Source organism: Hyla sarda, chromosome 7 (genome assembly GCF_029499605.1).
Source record: "Hyla sarda isolate aHylSar1 chromosome 7, aHylSar1.hap1, whole genome shotgun sequence".
Classification (NCBI taxonomy): Eukaryota; Metazoa; Chordata; class Amphibia; order Anura; family Hylidae; genus Hyla; species Hyla sarda.
The window spans coordinates 7,145,419-7,168,883 of record NC_079195.1 but is presented as its reverse complement, the minus strand read 5'-3'; the positions used below and the strand labels follow the sequence as shown (position 1 = coordinate 7,168,883).

The 23,465-nt window shown below is 46.9% G+C and overlaps 1 protein-coding gene across 1 annotated transcript in view; it reads right to left on the bottom strand.

Moving 5' to 3' along the window:
* EIF3A (eukaryotic translation initiation factor 3 subunit A) overlaps positions 1–13,664 on the bottom strand; it is a 32,920-nt gene extending 19,256 nt beyond the window's left edge. Inside the window, 9 exon segments of the mRNA XM_056530315.1 lie at positions 630–660; positions 924–991; positions 993–1,133; positions 2,298–2,393; positions 2,395–2,663; positions 2,666–2,742; positions 5,594–5,730; positions 5,804–5,994; positions 13,507–13,664. Coding sequence (XP_056386290.1) covers positions 630–660; positions 924–991; positions 993–1,133; positions 2,298–2,393; positions 2,395–2,663; positions 2,666–2,742; positions 5,594–5,730; positions 5,804–5,994; positions 13,507–13,555 — 1,059 coding nt within the window. The 5' untranslated portion in view covers positions 13,556–13,664.
* Positions 13,665–23,465: the final 9,801 nt, after the last annotated feature.

Below are 23,465 nucleotides of genomic sequence, written 5' to 3'. Positions count from 1 at the left end.
GGAGACCAGAGAGGCGACGGGGGGGGGGGGCGGGGGGAAGACGAGGAGGCCAGAGAGGCGACGGGGGTGGGGGGGAGGGGAAGACGAGGAGGCCAGAGAGGCGAATGGGGGGGGGAGACCAGAGGACACGTTGGGAGAGGCGACGCGGGGGGGAGACGTGGAGGCCAGAGAGGCGACGCGGGGGGAGACGAGGAGGCCAGAGAGGCGACCGGGGGGGAGACGAGGAGGCCAGAGAGGCGACGCGGGGGGGGGGGGGGGGGTGGGCAGAGACGAGGCGACGCGGGGGGGGGGGGGGGGAGGGGGATGGAGAGAGGCGACGCGGGGGGAGACGAGGAGGCCAGAGAGGCGACGGGGGGGGGGGGGAGGAGGAGACCAGAGAGGCGACGGGGGTGGGGGGGGAGGGGAAGAGGAGGAGGCCAGAGAGGCGACGCGGGGGAGACGAGGAAGCCAGAGAGGCGACGGGGGGGTGGTGGGGGGAGAGACGAGGAGGCCAGAGAGGCGACGGGGGGGGAGACGAGGAGGCCAGAGAGGCGACGCGGGGGGAGACGAGGAGGCCAGAGAGGCGACATGGAGAAGTGGGTTTCCAGTTAGAAGAAAAGTGACATGGGGGAGGGGTGTTAAAGCCGCACTAGGATTGTTCTGTTAATTCTTTCGGCCGCTCTGCAATCCACAGTTTAGCGTTAATTCCAAGGTGAACAGGAATGATAAATTCAGGCAGAATTTCCGTAGTATGAACGCCCCCCTAAGCATCATCTATTGTGTCTGAAGGTGACTGACAGCATCAAGCACCATCTGCTGCGCTGCTAATTTTCCTTCCCTGTTGGTCTTCGCACATGTGACATCTCAGTCATCCTCACAGGAAGAGAAGACAACGAGATGTCACGCGGCGTGGCGCCGCAATCCCAGCTACAACCCCAACTCACCTCTGCATCTCCTCCGGGGTCAGGTTCTTCCTCATCTCCCGGGAGAGATGGAAGAGCCGGTGCAGGGTGGGAGGCATGGAAGAGCGCGTTTCCAGACTTCCAGAAGACGGTGGACACCTTGTTGTAGTAATTCGCCATCAGCTGGGGCTTCGGTGGCTTTTTGGACAAGGCGAAGAGTCCGTGGATATCCTCGACTGCTTTAAAGGCCTCCTGTGAACGTAAGAGCAGACAATGAGGTGAAAGGGAACCTATGACCATTGGTCTAAAACTGTGGCCCCCCAGATGTTGCAAACTTCAAATCCCAGCATGCCCGGACAGTAAAAAGCCTGTCCACCTTCTCCAGAGGATCCACATTGTTATTTTTTTCCACATTTTTTTTGCAGTGTTATAGCTCCCATAGGGGACTATAACATTGCACACACTGATCTTTTACACTGATCCCTGCAAAGCCATAGCTTTGCATTGATCAGTGTAATAGGTGGTCGATTGTTCAAGCCTGTATCGGACGCAACGGAGGACAGATGAGGGGACCTCCGCTCGCGTGCTAGCTGATCGGGACATTGAGATTTTATTGTGATTGTCCCGATCAGCCCGACTGAGCTGCCGGGAAGCTTTCACCTTTCATTTTAGCCACGACAATCAACTTTGATTGCCGCGTCTAAAGGGTCAATAAGCATGCGGCACAACGATCAGTGCCGCACGATATTAGCCCAGGGTCCCGGCTATCATTAGCCGCCAGGACCGACACGGTATGGCGCGGAGTCATGGCGTGACCCCGTTTTATTTGCCAGGACCCTGCGTCCTTAAGAGGTTAATTTAAACTTTTGAAAAGGTAGGTGATTCAATGTTTTTTTTTATTGGAAAGGGTTGATTCCTATTTTTTTTTACACATTTTCTTTTCACTTTTTTAGTCCCCATAGGGGACTATTACGTGCAATCTATAGATTGCATACACTGATCAATGCTATAGCATGACAGTGATCAGTGTTATCGGCATTCCTTTAGTAATGCGACAATCGGACGCACAGAGCAGGGTAAGGGAACTCCGGCCGTCCTCACAGCTGATCGGGACACCGCGGTGATCCTGATCAGCATCCCTGAGCTAACCGGCAGGACTCTTAGACGCCGCAATCAACTTTGATTGTGGCATCTAAAGGGTTAATGTGGGTCCCGGCTATGAGGTGTGCTCAGCTGCTGAGCGCACGGCATAGCTCGGGAGTGGAGAGTGTAGGCTGATCACACCTCCCTGATACCTGTTGGCGGGACTCCCGCAGCAGGTATCGGGACATTTGCACAAGTACTCGTGCAAGTGTCCAGTATCACGACATCCCTAATCTGGAGGGCACAATCCGAGACGACCGCCTATGACTGTACCTGCCAGAGTTCCATGCTGATGGCGCTGTCCAGCTGGACCAGCCGGGTCTCCAGGTGCATGGACTGACTCTCGGGGTTGTTCAGGTTAATGGCCGTTGCTCTGGTTGTGGTGTCGCTGGATCTGCCCCAGGTGCATCCTCAGGTTGTCGCACAGCTTCCTGAACTCGGCCTTCCTGGTGTACTGCAGGCAGAACTTGAAAGCTGAAGAAATAAAGAGGCAAAAGGTCAGCACGGGCGGCCATCCACACAGCGCCAACCCCCAACCGGCCCCCGGCACCCACCTTGCTTGAGCGATGTCATGATACAAACGCTCCACCTTGGAGTTATTTCTCAGCAGGTCCAGGCACTGTCTGTAGGATTCCCAGAGAATTTCACCCATGGCGTCAGCAGCAGGCGGTCAGTACGGTCCTGTGTGTCTTCTCCGCTCACGGCGCTCAGAAGAACACTGCCCAAGAGAAGTAACGGGTCACGTGACAAGCCACAATCCCACAGGCAGCCACTCCCTGCCGTCCCCCAACAAGGCAGCCACTCGCCGGCCGTACCCCTCCCCCCCACAGGGCAGCCACTCGCCAGCCGTCCTCCACCCCCACTGGGCAGCCACTCGCCAGCCCTCCTCCACCCCCACCCCCACAGGGCAGCCACTCGCCAGCCCCCCCCCCCCCCCCCACCGGGCAGCCACTCTCCAGCCTTCCTCCCCCCCCCCCCCCACAGGGCCGCCACTCGCCAGCCTTCCTCCCCCCCCCCCACAGGGCCGCCACTCGCCAGCCTTCCTCCCCCCCCCACAGGGCCGCCACTCGCCAGCCTTCCTCCCCCCCCCCCCCCCCACAGGGCCGCCACTCGCCAGCCTTCCTCCCCCCCCCCCCCACAGGGCCGCCACTCGCCAGCCTTCCTCCCCCCCCCACAGGGCCGCCACTCGCCAGCCTTCCTCCCCCCCCCCCCCACAGGGCCGCCACTCGCCAGCCTTCCTCCCCCCCCACAGGGCCGTCCTCCCCCTCCCCACCCCACAGGGCAGCCACTCGCCAGCCGTCCTCCACCCCCACAGGGCAGCCACTCGCCAGCCGTCCTCCACCCCCACCCCCACCCCCACCGGGCAGCCACTCGCCAGCCGTCCTCAACCCCCACCGGGCAGCCACTCGCCATCCCTCCTCCACCCCCACCGGGCAGCCACTCGCCAGCCCTCCTCCACCCCCACCGGGCAGCCACTCGCCAGCCCTCCTCCACCCCCACCGGGCAGCCACTCGCCAGCCCTCCTCCACCCCCACCGGGCAGCCACTCGCCAGCCCTCCTCCACCCCCACCGGGCAGCCACTCGCCAGCCCTCCTCCACCCCCACTGGGCAGCCACTCGCCAGCCCTCCTTCCCCCCACCCCCACTGTGCAGCCACTCGCCAGCCTTCCTCCCCCCCCCAGGGCCGCCACTCGCCAGCCGTCCTCCCCCTCCCCACCCCACAGGGCAGCCACTCGCCAGCCGTCCTCCACCCCCACCGGGCAGCCACTCGCCAGCCGTCCTCCACCCCCACCCCCACTGGGCAGCCACTCGCCAGCTGTCCTCCACCCCCACCGGGCAGCCGCTCGCCATCCCTCCTCCACCCCCACCGGGCAGCCGCTCGACATCCCTCCTCCACCCCCACCGGGCAGCCGCTCGCCAGCCCTCCTTCCCCCCCCCCCATAGGGCAGCCGCTCGCCAGCCGTCCTCCCCCCCCCACCCCCCCCATAGGGCAGCCGCTCGCCAGCCGTCCTCCCTCCACACCCCCCACACCCCATAGGGCAGCCACTTGTTAGCCCCACACACCCCCATAGGGCAGCCACTTGTTAGCCCCCCCCCCCCCCATAGGGCAGCCACTTGTTAGCCCCCCCCCCCCATAGGGCAGCCACTTGTTAGCCCCCCCCCCCCATAGGGCAGCCACTTGTTAGCCCCCCCCCCCCCCCATAGGGCAGCCACTTGTTAGCCCCCCCCCCCCATAGGGCAGCCACTTGTTAGCCCCCCCCCCCATAGGGCAGCCACTTGTTAGCCCCCCCCCCATAGGGCAGCCACTTGTTAGCCCCCCCCCCCATAGGGCAGCCACTTGTTAGCCCCCCCCCCCCATAGGGCAGCCACTTGTTAGCCCCCCCCCCCCATAGGGCAGCCACTTGTTAGCCCCCCCCCCATAGGGCAGCCACTTGTTAGCCCCCCCCCATAGGGCAGCCACTTGTTAGCCCCCCCCCCCATAGGGCAGCCACTTGTTAGCCCCCCCCCCCCATAGGGCAGCCACTTGTTAGCCCCCCCCCCCATAGGGCAGCCACTTGTTAGCCCCCCCCCATAGGGCAGCCACTTGTTAGCCCCCCCCCCATAGGGCAGCCACTTGTTAGCCCCCCCCCCCCATAGGGCAGCCCCTTGTTAGCCCCCCCCCCCCATAGGGCAGCCCCTTGTTAGCCCCCCCCCCATAGGGCAGCCCCTTGTTAGCCCCCCCCCCATAGGGCAGCCCCTTGTTAGCCCCCCCCCCATAGGGCAGCCCCTTGTTAGCCCCCCCCCCATAGGGCAGCCCCTTGTTAGCCCCCCCCCCATAGGGCAGCCCCTTGTTAGCCCCCCCCCCATAGGGCAGCCCCTTGTTAGCCTCCCCCCATAGGGCAGCCCCTTATTAGCCTCCCCCCATAGGGCAGCCCCTTGTTAGCCTCCCCCCATAGGGCAGCCCCTTGTTAGCCTCCCCCCATAGGGCAGCCCCTTGTTAGCCTCCCCCCATAGGGCAGCCCCTTGTTAGCCTCCCCCCATAGGGCAGCCCCTTGTTAGCCTCCCCCCATAGGGCAGCCCCTTGTTAGCCTCCCCCCATAGGGCAGCCCCTTGTTAGCCTCCCCCCATAGGGCAGCCCCTTGTTAGCCTCCCCCCATAGGGCAGCCCCTTGTTAGCCTCCCCCCATAGGGCAGCCCCTTGTTAGCCTCCCCCCATAGGGCAGCCCCTTGTTAGCCTCCCCCCATAGGGCAGCCCCTTGTTAGCCTCCCCCCATAGGGCAGCCCCTTGTTAGCCTCCCCCCATAGGGCAGCCCCTTGTTAGCCTCCCCCCATAGGGCAGCCACTTGTTAGCCTCCCCCCATAGGGCAGCCACTTGTTAGCCCCCCCCCCATAGGGCAGCCACTTGTTAGCCCCCCCCCCCATAGGGCAGCCACTTGTTAGCCCCCCCCCCCCATAGGACAGCCACTTGTTAGCCCCCCCCCCATAGGACAGCCACTTGTTAGCCCCACCCCACCCCATAGGGCAGCCACTTGTTAGCCCCACCCCACCCCATAGGGCAGCCACTTGTTAGCCACACCCTCTTCCTTTTTACCTCTCTGGGGTCTGGATGTTGTCCAAGTCTTCAATATCCAGAACCATCTGCTGTGACGACTCCTTGGCGGCCTCCGTCCTCTCCTCGGCCAGCTTCAGGTAGGCCCGGACCACATCTTCCAGAGACTTGATGTTAACCTACAGCAGGAAAACGGGAAGAGTCAGAGTGTCCTATAGGGGGCGACCAGGAGCCCCTCAGAGCAGCGCTCACCTGCTGGCAGATGTTCTTGTACTGGTACAGTCCTTCCTTGGCCAGGTGGCTCTTGCGCAGGTCCACGCACAGCTCCAGGTACTTGAGCATTATGGGCTCGTGGATTTTCTGCCATGTTCGGTGCTTCTTGCTCTTTATCACGTCGTATAAAACGTCTAGAGCCGGCTGCTTCTTACCGACCTCAAGAAACTCTGCAAAGAGTCAAGAAGAATAATGAAAACCACCAGCAGGGGCGCCAGAGAGCGGAAATCATTAGATCACCCCCCCCCCCCAAAAAAAATATATAACATGATTTATGACATCACAGTCCTGTATATAATGTAATCTCTGACATCACAGTCCTGTATATAATGTAATCTCTGACATCACAGTCCTGTATATATCAGTGTATATAATGTAATCTATGACATCACAGTCCTGTATATATCATCAGTGTATATAATGTAATCTATGACATCACAGTCCTGTATATAGCATCAGTATATATAATGTAATCTATGACATCACAGTCCTGTATATATCAGTGTATATAATGTAATCTATGACATCACAGTCCTGTATATATCAGTGTATATAATGTAATCTATGACATCACAGTCCTGTATATAATATAATCTCTGACATCACAGTCCTGTATATATCATCAGTGTATATAATGTAATCTATGACATCACAGTCCTGTATATATCAGTGTATATAATGTAATCTATGACATCACAGTCCTGTATATAATATAATCTCTGACATCACAGTCCTGTATATATCATCAGTGTATATAATGTAATCTATGACATCACAGTCCTGTATATATCATCAGTGTATATAATGTAATCTATGACATCACAGTCCTGTATATATCAGTGTATATAATGTAATCTATGACATCACAGTCCTGTATATATCAGTGTATATAATGTAATCTATGACATCAGTCCTGTATATATCATCAGTGTATATAATGTAATCTATGACATCACAGTCCTGTATATAATGTAATCTATGACATCACAGTCCTGTATATATCAGTGTATATAATGTTATCTATGACATCACAGTCCTGTATATATCAGTGTATATAATGTAATCTATGACATCACAGTCCTGTATATATCAGTGTATATAATGTAATCTATGACATCACAGTCCTGTATATATCATCAGTGTATATAATGTAATCTGACATCACAGTCCTGTATATATCATCAGTGTATATAATGTAATCTATGACATCACAGTCCTGTATATAATATAATCTCTGACATCACAGTCCTGTATATATCATCAGTGTATATAATGTAATCTGACATCACAGTCCTGTATATATCATCAGTGTATATAATGTAATCTATGACATCACAGTCCTGTATATATCAGTGTATATAATGTAATCTGTGACATCACAGTCCTGTATATATCAGTGTATATAATGCAATCTATGACATCACAGTCCTGTATATAATGTAATCTATGACATCACAGTCCGGTATATATCATCAGTGTATATAATGTAATCTCTGACATCACAGTCCTGTATATATCAGTGTATATAATGCAATCTGTGACATCACAGTCCTGTATATATCAGTGTATATAATGTAATCTCTGACATCACAGTCCTGTATATAATGCAATCTCTGACATCACAGTCCTGTATATATCAGTGTATATAATGTAATCTCTGACATCACAGTCCTGTATATAATGTAATCTCTGACATCACAGTCCTGTATATATCAGTGTATATAATATAATCTCTGACATCACAGTCCTGTATATAATGTAATCTATGACATCACAGTCCTGTATATAATGTAATCTCTGACATCACAGTCCTGTATATATCAGTGTATATAATATAATCTATGACATCACAGTCCTGTATATAATATAATCTCTGACATCACAGTCCTGTATATATCATCAGTGTATATAATGTAATCTATGACATCAGTCCTGTATATATCATCAGTGTATATAATGTAATCTCTGACATCACAGTCCTGTATATATCAGTGTATATAATGTTATCTATGACATCACAGTCCTGTATATATCAGTGTATATAATGTAATCTATGACATCACAGTCCTGTATATATCAGTGTATATAATGTAATCTGACATCACAGTCCTGTATATATCAGTGTATATAATGTAATCTATGACATCACAGTCCTGTATATATCGTCAGTGTATATAATGTAATCTATGACATCACAGTCCTGTATATATCATCAGTGTATATAATGTAATCTATGACATCACAGTCCTGTATATAATGTAATCTCTGACATCACAGTCCTGTATATAATGCAATCTCTGACATCACAGTCCTGTATATATCAGTGTATATAATGTAATCTATGACATCACAGTCCTGTATATATCATCAGTGTATATAATGTAATCTATGACATCACAGTCCTGTATATATCATCAGTGTATATAATGTAATCTATGACATCACAGTCCTGTATATATCAGTGTATATAATGTAATCTATGACATCACAGTCCTGTATATATCATCAGTATATATAATGTAATCTCTGACATCACAGTCCTGTATATATCAGTGTATATAATGTAATCTCTGACATCACAGTCCTGTATATATCAGTGTATATAATGTAATCTATGACATCAGTCCTGTATATATCATCAGTGTATATAATGTAATCTATGACATCACAGTCCTGTATATAGCATCAGTGTATATAATGTAATCTCTGACATCACAGTCCTGTATATATCAGTGTATATAATGTAATCTATGACATCACAGTCCTGTATATATCATCAGTGTATATAATGTAATCTATGACATCACAGTCCTGTATATAGCATCAGTATATATAATGTAATCTATGACATCACAGTCCTGTATATAGCATCAGTGTATATAATGTAATCTCTGACATCACAGTCCTGTATATATCAGTGTATATAATGTAATCTATGACATCACAGTCCTGTATATATCAGTGTATATAATATAATCTATGACATCACAGTCCTGTATATATCAGTGTATATAATATAATCTATGACATCACAGTCCTGTATATATCAGTGTATATAATGTAATCTATGACATCACAGTCCTGTATATATCATCAGTGTATATAATGTAATCTATGACATCACAGTCCTGTATATAGCATCAGTGTATATAATGTAATCTATGACATCACAGTCCTGTATATAGCGTCAGTGTATATAATGTAATCTATGACATCACAGTCCTGTATATAGCATCAGTGTATATAATGTAATCTATGACATCACAGTCCTGTATATATCGTCAGTGTATATAATGTAATCTATGACATCACAGTCCTGTATATAATGTAATCTATGAAATCACAGTCCTGTATATATCGTCAGTGTATATAATGTAATCTCTGACATCACAGTCCTGTATATATCAGTGTATATAATGTAATCTGTGACATCACAGTCCTGTATATATCAGTGTATATAATGCAATCTGTGACATCACAGTCCTGTATATATCAGTGTATATAATGCAATCTGTGACACAGTCCGGTATATATCAGTGTATATAATGTAATCTATGACATCACAGTCCGGTATATAATGTAATCTCTGACATCACAGTCCTGTATATAATGTAATCTCTGACATCACAGTCCTGTATATATCGTCAGTGTATATAATGTAATCTCTGACATCACAGTCCTGTATATATCGTCAGTGTATATAATGTAATCTATGACATCACAGTCCTGTATATATCAGTGTATATAATGCAATCTGTGACATCACAGTCCTGTATATATCAGTGTATATAATGCAATCTATGACATCACAGTCCTGTATATAATGTAATCTATGACATCACAGTCCGGTATATATCATCAGTGTATATAATGTAATCTCTGACATCACAGTCCTGTATATAATGTAATCTCTGACATCACAGTCCTGTATATATCAGTGTATATAATGTAATCTCTGACATCACAGTCCTGTATATATCAGTGTATATAATGTAATCTATGACATCACAGTCCTGTATATATCAGTGTATATAATGTAATCTATGACATCACAGTCCTGTATATATCAGTGTATATAATGTAATCTATGACATCAGTCCTGTATATATCAGTGTATATAATGTAATCTATGACATCAGTCCTGTATATATCATCAGTGTATATAATGTAATCTATGACATCACAGTCCTGTATATAGCATCAGTGTATATAATGTAATCTCTGACATCAGTCCTGTATATATCAGTGTATATAATGTAATCTATGACATCACAGTCCTGTATATATCAGTGTATATAATGTAATCTATGACATCACAGTCCTGTATATATCAGTGTATATAATGTAATCTATGACATCACAGTCCTGTATATATCATCAGTGTATATAATGTAATCTATGACATCACAGTCCTGTATATAGCATCAGTGTATATAATGTAATCTATGACATCACAGTCCTGTATATAGCATCAGTGTATATAATGTAATCTATGACATCACAGTCCTGTATATATCGTCAGTGTATATAATGTAATCTGTGACATCACAGTCCTGTATATAATGTAATCTATGAAATCACAGTCCTGTATATATCAGTGTATATAATGTAATCTATGACATCACAGTCCTGTATATATCGTCAGTGTATATAATGTAATCTGTGACATCACAGTCCTGTATATATCAGTGTATATAATGCAATCTGTGACATCACAGTCCTGTATATATCAGTGTATATAATGTTATCTATGACATCACAGTCCTGTATATATCAGTGTATATAATGTAATCTATGACATCACAGTCCTGTATATATCAGTGTATATAATGTAATCTGACATCACAGTCCTGTATATATCATCAGTGTATATAATGTAATCTATGACATCACAGTCCTGTATATAATGTAATCTCTGACATCACAGTCCTGTATATATCGTCAGTGTATATAATGTAATCTATGACATCACAGTCCTGTATATAATGTAATCTATGAAATCACAGTCCTGTATATATCAGTGTATATAATGCAATCTGTGACATCACAGTCCTGTATATATCAGTGTATATAATGCAATCTGTGACATCACAGTCCTGTATATATCAGTGTATATAATGTTATCTATGACATCACAGTCCTGTATATATCAGTGTATATAATGTAATCTATGACATCACAGTCCTGTATATATCAGTGTATATAATGTAATCTGACATCACAGTCCTGTATATATCGTCAGTGTATATAATGCAATCTCTGACATCACAGTCCTGTATATATCAGTGTATATAATATAATCTATGACATCACAGTCCTGTATATAATGTAATCTCTGACATCACAGTCCTGTATATATCAGTGTATATAATGTAATCTCTGACATCACAGTCCTGTATATATCAGTGTATATAATGTAATCTATGACATCAGTCCTGTATATATCAGAGTATATAATGTAATCTATGACATCACAGTCCTGTATATAGCATCAGTGTATATAATGTAATCTCTGACATCACAGTCCTGTATATATCAGTGTATATAATGTAATCTATGACATCACAGTCCTGTATATATCAGTGTATATAATGTAATCTATGACATCACAGTCCTGTATATATCATCAGTGTATATAATGTAATCTATGACATCACAGTCCTGTATATAGCATCAGTATATATAATGTAATCTATGACATCACAGTCCTGTATATATCATCAGTGTATATAATGTAATCTCTGACATCACAGTCCTGTATATATCAGTGTATATAATGTAATCTATGACATCACAGTCCTGTATATATCAGTGTATATAATGTAATCTATGACATCACAGTCCTGTATATATCATCAGTGTATATAATGTAATCTATGACATCACAGTCCTGTATATAGCGTCAGTGTATATAATGTAATCTATGACATCACAGTCCTGTATATAGCATCAGTGTATATAATGTAATCTATGACATCACAGTCCTGTATATATCGTCAGTGTATATAATGTAATCTATGACATCACAGTCCTGTATATAATGTAATCTATGAAATCACAGTCCTGTATATATCGTCAGTGTATATAATGTAATCTGTGACATCACAGTCCTGTATATATCAGTGTATATAATGCAATCTGTGACATCACAGTCCTGTATATATCAGTGTATATAATGCAATCTGTGACATCACAGTCCTGTATATATCAGTGTATATAATGTAATCTATGACATCACAGTCCGGTATATAATGTAATCTCTGACATCACAGTCCTGTATATATCGTCAGTGTATATAATGTAATCTCTGACATCACAGTCCTGTATATATCGTCAGTGTATATAATGTAATCTCTGACATCACAGTCCTGTATATAATGTAATCTCTGACATCACAGTCCTGTATATATCAGTGTATATAATGTAATCTCTGACATCACAGTCCTGTATATATCAGTGTATATAATGTAATCTATGACATCACAGTCCTGTATATATCAGTGTATATAATGTAATCTATGACATCACAGTCCTGTATATATCAGTGTATATAATGTAATCTATGACATCACAGTCCTGTATATATCAGTGTATATAATGTAATCTATGACATCACAGTCCTGTATATATCATCAGTGTATATAATGTAATCTATGACATCAGTCCTGTATATAGCGTCAGTGTATATAATGTAATCTATGACATCACAGTCCTGTATATATCGTCAGTGTATATAATGTAATCTATGACATCACAGTCCTGTATATATCGTCAGTGTATATAATGTAATCTATGACATCACAGTCCTGTATATATCGTCAGTGTATATAATGTAATCTATGACATCACAGTCCTGTATATAATGTAATCTATGACATCACAGTCCTGTATATATCGTCAGTGTATATAATGTAATCTATGACATCACAGTCCTGTATATAATGTAATCTATGAAATCACAGTCCTGTATATATCGTCAGTGTATATAATGTAATCTGTGACATCACAGTCCTGTATATATCAGTGTATATAATGCAATCTGTGACATCACAGTCCTGTATATATCAGTGTATATAATGCAATCTGTGACATCACAGTCCTGTATATATCAGTGTATATAATGCAATCTATGACATCACAGTCCTGTATATAATGTAATCTATGACATCACAGTCCTGTATATAATGTAATCTATGACATCACAGTCCTGTATATATCAGTGTATATAATGTAATCTATGACATCACAGTCCTGTATATAATGTAATCTATGACATCACAGTCCTGTATATATCAGTGTATATAATGTAATCTCTGACATCACAGTCCTGTATATATCAGTGTATAAACCGATCTATGACATCACAGTCCTGTATATAATGTAATCTATGACATCATCAGTGTATATAATGTAATCTATGACATCACAATCCAGTGCATTAAACGTGTATATACCGATCTATGACGGGTATAAATACAGGGTATAAGAGGATGTGTGACGTCACCGCACGGTATTATTTCCCGTATGGTACGGAAGGTTGCGGCCTGTTCATTGCGGCCTCAGGTGACACAGCAGCAGCCGGCAGGGGGCGCCTCCCAGCCCGCGGTGAAGGAGCAGAGAGCCGGCGCCGGGGGCCTGCAGGCGGGAGAATAGAGCCGGGCGGCCGCGGACCCTGTACTCACCGTTCGCCCTCTTCAGGGCATTCTCGGGGCGCTGGAAGTAGGCCGGCATGGTTGCGGCGGGATCAGGCGGGAGAGGTTCCGGCTATAGCAGCTGTAGCATGGCCGCCACGCCAGAGAGAAAGAGCGAGGGGCGGAGCCGGGACAAACGTCACTTCCGACTCCCGGTGCTCAGTGCTGGCCTCCTTCTGCTACGAAGAGAACTGCAACGTCCTGCTCACGCTTGTGTGTATAATACTGACACCACTGGCCATGGGGAGAACTGCACCGCTCTGTCTCCTGCTTGTGTGTATAATACTGACACCACTGGCCATGGAGAGAACTGCACCGCTCTGTCTCCTGCTTGTGTGTATAATACTGACACCACTGGCCATGGAGAGAACTGCACCGCTCTGTCTCCTGCTTGTGTGTATAATACTGACACCACTGGCCATGGGGAGAACTGCACCGCTCTGTCTCCTGCTTGTGTGTATAATACTGACACCACTGGCCATGGGGAGAACTGCACCGCTCTGTCTCCTGCTTGTGTGTATAATACTGACACCACTGGCCATGGGGAGAACTGCACCGCTCTGTCTCCTGCTTGTGTGTATAATACTGACACCACTGGCCATGGAGAGAACTGCACCGCTCTGTCTCCTGCTTGTGTGTATAATACTGACACCACTGGCCATGGAGAGAACTGCACCGCTCTGTCTCCTGCTTGTGTGTATAATACTGACACCACTGGCCATGGGGAGAACTGCACCGCTCTGTCTCCTGCTTGTGTGTATAATACTGACACCACTGGCCATGGGGAGAACTGCACCGCTCTGTCTCCTGCTTGTGTGTATAATACTGACACCACTGGCCATGGGGAGAACTGCACCGCTCTGTCTCCTGCTTGTGTGTATAATACTGACACCACTGGCCATGGAGAGAACTGCACCGCTCTGTCTCCTGCTTGTGTGTATAATACTGACACCACTGGCCATGGAGAGAACTGCACCGCTCTGTCTCCTGCTTGTGTGTATAATACTGACACCACTGGCCATGGGGAGAACTGCACCGCTCTGTCTCCTGCTTGTGTGTATAATACTGACACTACTGGCCATGGAGAGAACTGCACCGCTCTGTCTCCTGCTTGTGTGTATAATACTGACACCACTGGCCATGGAGAGAACTGCGCCGCTCTGTCTCCTGCTTGTGTGTATAATACTGACACCACTGGCCACGGGGAGAACTGCACCGCTCTGTCTCCTGCTTGTGTGTATAATACTGACACCACTGGCCATGGAGGGAACTGCACCGCTCTGTCTCCTGCTTGTGTGTATAATACTGACACTACTGGCCATGGGGAGAACTGCACCGCTCTGTCTCCTGCTTGTGTGTATAATACTGACACCACTGGCCATGGAGAGAACTGCACCGCTCTGTCTCCTGCTTGTGTGTATAATACTGACACCACTGGCCATGGGGAGAACTGCACCGCTCTGTCTCCTGCTTGTGTGTATAATACTGACACCACTGGCCATGGAGGGAACTGCACCGCTCTGTCTCCTGCTTGTGTGTATAATACTGACACCACTGGCCATGGAGAGAACTGCACCGCTCTGTCTCCTGCTTGTGTGTATAATACTGACACCACTGGCCATGGGGAGAACTGCACCGCTCTGTCTCCTGCTTGTGTGTATAATACTGACACCACTGGCCATGGAGAGAACTGCACTGCTCTGTCTCCTGCTTGTGTGTATAATACTGACACCACTGGCCATGGAGAGAACTGCACCGCTCTGTCTCCTGCTTGTGTGTATAATACTGACACCACTGGCCATGGAGGGAACTGCACCGCTCTGTCTACTGATTGTGTGTATAATACTGACACCACTGGCCATGGGGAGAACTGCATTGCTCTGTCTCCTGCTTGTGTGTATAATACTGACACCACTGGCCATGGGGAGAACTGCACCGCTCTGTCTCCTGCTTGTGTGTATAATACTGACACCACTGGCCATGGAGAGAACTGCACCACCCTGTCTCCTGCTTGTGTGTATAATACTAACACCACTGGCCATGGATAGAACTGCACCGCTCTGTCTCCTGCTTATGTGTATAATACTGACACCACTGGCCATGGGGAGAACTGCACCGCTCTGTCTCCTGCTTGTGTGTATAATACTGACACCACTGGCCATGGAGAGAACTGCACCGCTCTGTCTCCTGCTTGTGTGTATAATACTGACACCACTGGCCATGGAGAGAACTGCACCGCTCTGTCTCCTGCTTGTGTGTATAATACTGACACCACTGGCCATGGGGAGAACTGCACCGCTCTGTCTCCTGCTTGTGTGTATAATACTGACACTACTGGCCATGGGGAGAACTGCACCGCTCTGTCTCCTGCTTGTGTGTATAATACTGACACCACTGGCCATGGAGAGAACTGCACCGCTCTGTCTCCTGCTTGTGTGTATAATACTGACACCACTGGCCATGGAGAGAACTGCACCGCTTTGTCTCCTGCTTGTGTGTATAATACTGACACTACTGGCCATGGAGAGAACTGCACCGCTCTGTCTCCTGCTTGTGTGTATAATACTGACACCACTGGCCATGGGGAGAACTGCACCGCTCTGTCTCCTGCTTGTGTGTATAATACTGACACCACTGGCCATGGAGGGAACTGCACCGCTCTGTCTCCTGCTTGTGTGTATAATACTGACACCACTGGCCATGGAGAGAACTGCACCGCTCTGTCTCCTGCTTGTGTGTATAATACTGACACCACTGGCCATGGGGAGAACTGCACCGCTCTGTCTCCTGCTTGTGTGTATAATACTGACACCACTGGCCATGGGGAGAACTGCACTGCTCTGTCTCCTGCTTGTGTGTATAATACTGACACCACTGGCCATGGAGAGAACTGCACCGCTCTGTCTCCTGCTTGTGTGTATAATACTGACACCACTGGCCATGGAGGGAACTGCACCGCTCTGTCTACTGATTGTGTGTATAATACTGACACCACTGGCCATGGGGAGAACTGCATTGCTCTGTCTCCTGCTTGTGTGTATAATACTGACACCACTGGCCATGGTGAGAACTGCACCGCTCTGTCTCCTGCTTGTGTGTATAATACTGACACCACTGGCCATGGCGAGAACTGCACCGCTCTGTCTCCTGCTTGTGTGTATAATACTGACACCACTGGCCACGGGGAGAACTGCACCGCTCTGTCTCCTGCTTGTGTGTATAATACTGACACTACTGGCCATGGAGAGAACTGCACCGCTCTGTCTCCTGCTTGTGTGTATAATACTGACATCACTGGCCATGGATAGAACTGCACCGCTCTGTCTCCTGCTTGTGTGTATAATACTGACACCACTGGCCATGGAGAGAACTGCACCGCTCTGTCTCCTGCTTGTGTGTATAATACTGACACCACTGGCCATGGGGAGAACTGCACCGCTCTGTCTCCTGCTTGTGTGTATAATACTGACACCACTGGCCATGGAGAGAACTGCACCGCTCTGTCTCCTGCTTGTGTGTATAATACTGACACCACTGGCCATGGAGAGAACTGCACTGCTGTCTCCTGCTTGTGTGTATAATACTGACACCACTGGCCATGGGGAGAACTGCACCGCTCTGTCTCCTGCTTGTGTGTATAATACTGACACCACTGGCCATGGGGAGAACTGCATTGCTCTGTCTCCTGCTTGTGTGTCTAATACTTCACCACTGGCCATGGGGAGAACTGCACCGCTCTGTCTCCTGCTTGTGTGTATAATACTGACACCACTGGCCATGGAGAGAACTGCATTGCTCTGTCTCCTGCTTGTGTGTATAATACTGACACCACTGGCCATGGAGAGCACTGCACTGCTGTCTCCTGCTTGTGTGTATAATACTGACACCACTGGCCATGGGGAGAACTGCACCGCTCTGTCTCCTGCTTGTGTGTATAATACTGACACCACTGGCCATGGAGAGAACTGCACCGCTCTGTCTCCTGCTTGTGTGTATAATACTGACACCACTGGCCATGGGGAGAACTGCACCGCTCTGTCTCCTGCTTGTGTGTATAATACTGACACCACTGGCCATGGAGAGAACTGCACCGCTCTGTCTCCTGCTTGTGTGTATAATACTGACACCACTGGCCATGGGGAGAACTGCACCGCTCTGTCTCCTGCTTGTGTGTATAATACTGACACTACTGGCCATGGAGAGAACTGCACCGCTCTGTCTCCTGCTTGTGTGTATAATACTGACACCACTGGCCATGGAGAGAACTGCACCGCTCTGTCTCCTGCTTGTGTGTATAATACTGACACCACTGGCCATGGGGAGAACTGCACCGCTCTGTCTCTTGCTTGTGTGTATAATACTGACACCACTGGCCATGGAGAGAACTGCACCGCTCTGTCTCCTGCTTGTGTGTATAATACTGACACCACTGGCCATGGGGAGAACTGTACCGCTCTGTCTCCTGCTTGTGTGTATAATACTGACACCACTGGACATGGAGAGAACTGCTCTGCTGTCTCCTGCTTGTGTGTATAATACTGACACCACTGGCCATGGAGAGAACTGCACTGCTCTGTTTCCTGCTTGTGTGTATAATACTGACACCACTGGCCATGGAGAGAACTGCACCGCTCTGTCTCCTGCTTGTGTGTATAATACTGACACCACTGGCCATGGGGAGAACTGCACCGCTCTGTCTCCTGCTTGTGTGTATAATACTGACACCACTGGCCATGGAGAGAACTGCACCGCTCTGTCTCCTGCTTGTGTGTATAATACTGACACCACTGGCCATGGAGGGAACTGCACCGCTCTGTCTCCTGCTTGTGTGTATAATACTGACACCACTGGCCATGGAGGGAACTGCACCACTCTGTCTCCTGCTTGTGTGTATAATACTGACACCACTGGCCATGGAGAGAACTGCACTGCTCTGTCTCCTGCTTGTGTGTATAATACTGACACCACTGGCCATGGAGAGAACTGCACCGCTCTGTCTCCTGCTTGTGTGTATAATACTGACACCACTGGCCATGGAGAGAACTGCACCGCTCTGTCTCCTGCTTGTGTGTATAATACTGACACCACTGGCCATGGGGAGAACTGCACCGCTCTGTCTCCTGCTTGTGTGTATAATACTGACACCACTGGCCATGGAGGGAACTGCACCGCTCTGTCTCCTGCTTGTGTGTATAATACTGACACCACTGGCCATGGAGAGAACTGCACCGCTCTGTCTCCTGCTTGTGTGTATAATACTGACACCACTGGCCATGGAGAGAACTGCACCGCTCTGTCTCCTGCTTGTGTGTATAATACTGACACCACTGGCCATGGAGAGAACTGCACCGCTCTGTCTCCTGCTTGTGTGTATAATACTGACACTACTGGCCATGGAGAGAACTGCACCGCTCTGTCTCCTGCTTGTGTGTATAATACTGACACCACTGGCCATGGAGAGAACTGCACCGCTCTGTCTCCTGCTTGTGTGTATAATACTGACACCACTGGCCATGGAGAGAACTGCACCGCTCTGTCTCCTGCTTGTGTGTATAATACTGACACCACTGGCCATGGAGAGAACTGCACCGCTCTGTCTCCTGCTTGTGTGTATAATACTGACACCACTGGCCATGGGGAGAACTGCACCGCTCTGTCTCCTGCTTGTGTGTATAATACTGACACTACTGGCCATGGGGAGAACTGCACCGCTCTGTCTCCTGCTTGTGTGTATAATACTGACACCACTGGCCATGGGGAGAACTGCACCGCTCTGTCTCCTACTTGTGTGTATAATACTGACACCACTGGCCATGGAGAGAACTGCACCGCTCTGTCTCCTGCTTGTGTGTATAATACTGACACTACTGGCCATGGGGAGAACTGCACCGCTCTGTCTCCTGCTTGTGTGTATAATACTGACACCACTGGCCATGGGGAGAACTGCACCATTCTACTTCCCACTCGTGTTTAAAAGACTAGGTTTCCATACAGTTTTTTATCCAGTTTCTTTTATTTCTAGCTGCCACAACAGTTTTTGAGCCAAAGCCAGAGACAGAAAATAGAAAAGAAGGACAAATACTTCTCTTTCCTACTCCATCCACTACTGGCTTTGGCTCAAAAACTGCAGGGGCAGAAAAAAACGCATGGAAACCTTATACTGCCACCACTGGCCTGTGTAATGTGACCTCCCCCCCCCCATCATCATGTATATATGAATCCCATCATCCTGTATATATGACCCCCATCATCCTGTATATGTGACTCCCATCATCCTGTATATATGACCCCATCATCCTGTATATATGACTCCCATCATCCTGTATATATGACCCCCATCATCCTGTATATGTGACTCCCCATCATCCTGTATATATGACTCCCATCATCCTGTATATATGACCCCCATCATCCTGTATATGTGACTCCCATCATCCTGTATATATGACACCATCTTCCTGTATATATGACCCCATCATCCTGTATATATGACCCCCATCATCCTGTATATGTGACTCCCATCATCCTGTATATATGACCCCATCATCCTGTATATATGACCCCCATCATCCTGTATATATAACTCCCATCATCCTGTATATGTGACTCCCATCATCCTGTATATATGACTCCCATCATCCTGTATATATGACCCCCATCATCCTGTATATATGACTCCCATCATCCAGTATATATGACACCCATCATCCTGTATATATGACCCCCATCATCCTGTATATGTGACTCCCATCATCCTGTATATATGACCCCATCATCCTGTATACATGACTCCCATCATCCTGTATATATGACCCCCATCATCCTGTATATATGACTCCCATCATCCTGTATATATGACCCCCATCATCCTGTATATATGACCCCATCATCCTGTATATGTGACCCCCATCATCCTGTATATATGACCCCATCATCCTGTATATGTGACCCCCATCATCCTGTATATGTGACTCCCATCATCCTGTATATATGACTCCCATCATCCTGTATACATGACTCCCATCATCCTGTTTATATGACTCCTATCATCCTGTATATATAACCCCCATCATCCTGTATATATGACCCCCATCATCCTGTATATATGACTGCCATCATCCTGTATATATGACCCCCATCATCCTGTATATATGACCCCCATCATCCTGTATATATGACCTCCATCATCCTGTATTTATTACTCCCATCATCCTGTATATATGATGCCCATCATCCTGTATATATGACTCCCATCATCCTGTATATATGACCCCCATCATCCTGTATATATGACCCCCATCATTCTGTATATATGACACCCATCAACCTGTATATATGACTCCCATCATCCTGTATATATGACTCCCATCATCCTGTATATATGACTCCTATCATCCTGTATATATAACCCCCATCATCCTGTATATATGACTCCCATCATCCTGTATATATGACCCCCATCATCCTGTATATATGACCTCCATCATCCTGTATATGTGACCCCCATCATCCTGTATATATGACCCCATCATCCTGTATATATGACCCCCATCATCCTGTATATATGACCCCCATCATCCTGTATATATGACCTCCATCATCCTGTATTTATTACTCCCATCATCCTGTATATATGATGCCCATCATCCTGTATATATGACTCCCATCATCCTGTATATATGACCCCCATCATCCTGTATATATGACCCCCATCATTCTGTATATATGACCCCCATCAACCTGTATATATGACTCCCATCATCCTGTATATATGACTCCCATCATCCTGTATATATGACTCCTATCATCCTGTATATATAACCCCCATCATCCTGTATATATGACTCCCATCATCCTGTATATATGACCCCCATCATCCTGTATATATGACCCCCATCATCCTGTATATATGACCCCCATCATCCTGTATATATGACTCCTATCATCCTGTGTATATGACCCCCATCATCCTGTATATATGACTCCCATCATCCTGTATATATGACCCCCATCATCCTGTATATATGACCCCCATCATCCTGTATATATGACTCCTATCATCCTGTATATATGACCCCCATCATCCTGTATATATGACCCCATCATCCTGTATATGTGACTCCCATCATCCTGTATATATGACCCCATCATCCTGTATATATGACCCCCATCATCCTGTATATGTGACCCCCATCATCCTGTATATATGACTCCCATCATCCTTTATATATAACCCCCATCATCCTGTATATATGACTCCTATCATCCTGTATGTATAACCCCCATCATCCTGTATATATGACCCCCATCATCCTGTATATGTGACCCCCATCATCCTGTATATATGAGTCCCATCATCCTGTATATATAACCCCCATCATCCTGTATATATGACTCCTATCATCCTGTATGTATAACCCCCATCATCCTGTATATATGACTCCTATCATCCTGTATATATAACCCCCATCATCCTGTATATATGACTCCTATCATCCTGTATGTATAACCCCCATCATCCTGTATATATGACCCCCATCATCCTGTATATATGACCACCATCATCCTGTATATATGACCCCCATCATCCTGTATATATGACCCCCATCATCCTGTATATATTACTCCCATCGTCCTGTATATATGACCCCCATCATCCTGTATATATGACTCCCATCATCCTGTATATATGTCCCCATCATCCTGTATATATGACCCCCATCATCCTGTATATACGACCCCCATCATCCTGTATATATGACCCCCATCATCCTGTATATATGACCCCCATCATCCTGTATATATGACCCCCATCATCCGGTATATATGACCCCCATCATCCTGTATATATGACCCCCATCATCCTGTATATATGACTCCCATCATCCTGTATATATGACTCCCATCATCCTGTATATATGACTCCTATCATCCTGTATGTATAACCCCCATCATCCTGTATATATGACCCCCATCATCCTGTATATATGACCCCCATCATCCTGTATATATGACTCCCATCATCCTGTATATATGACTCCCATCATCCTGTATATATGACTCCCATCATCCTGTATATATGACCCCCATCATCCTGTATATATGACCCCCATCATCCTGTATATATGACCCCCTTCATCCTGTACATATGACCCCCATCATCCTGTATATATGGCTCCCATCATCCTGTATATATAACCCCCCATCATCCTGTATATGTGACCCCCCATCATCCTGTATATATGATCCCCATCATCCTGTATATATGACCCCATCATCCTGTATATATGACCCCCATCATCCTGTATATATGACTCCCATCATCCTGTATATATGACCCCATCATCCTGTATATATGACCCCCATCATCCTGTATATATGATCCTACATCATCCTGTATATATGACCCCATCATCCTGTATATATGACCCCATCATCCTGTATATATGACCCCCATCATCTTGTATATATGACCCCCATCATCCTGAATATATGACCCCCATCATCCTGTATATATGACCCCCATCATCCTGTATATATGACCCCCATCATCCTGTATATATGACCCCCATCATCCTGTATATATGACCCCCATCATTCTGTATATATGACCCCCATCATCCTGTATATATGACCCCCATCATCCTGTATATATGACCCCATCATCCTGTATATATGACTCCTATCATCCTGTATATATGACCCCCATCATCCTGTATATATGACCCCCATCATCCTGTATGTATGACCCCCATCATCCTTTATATATGACTCCTATCATCCTGTATATATGACCCCCATCATCCTGTATATATGACCCCATCATCCTGTATATATGACCCCATCATCCTGTATATATGACCCCCATCATCCTGTATATATGACCCCAATCATCCTGTATATATGACCCCCATCATCCTGTATATATGACTCCCATCATCCTGTATATA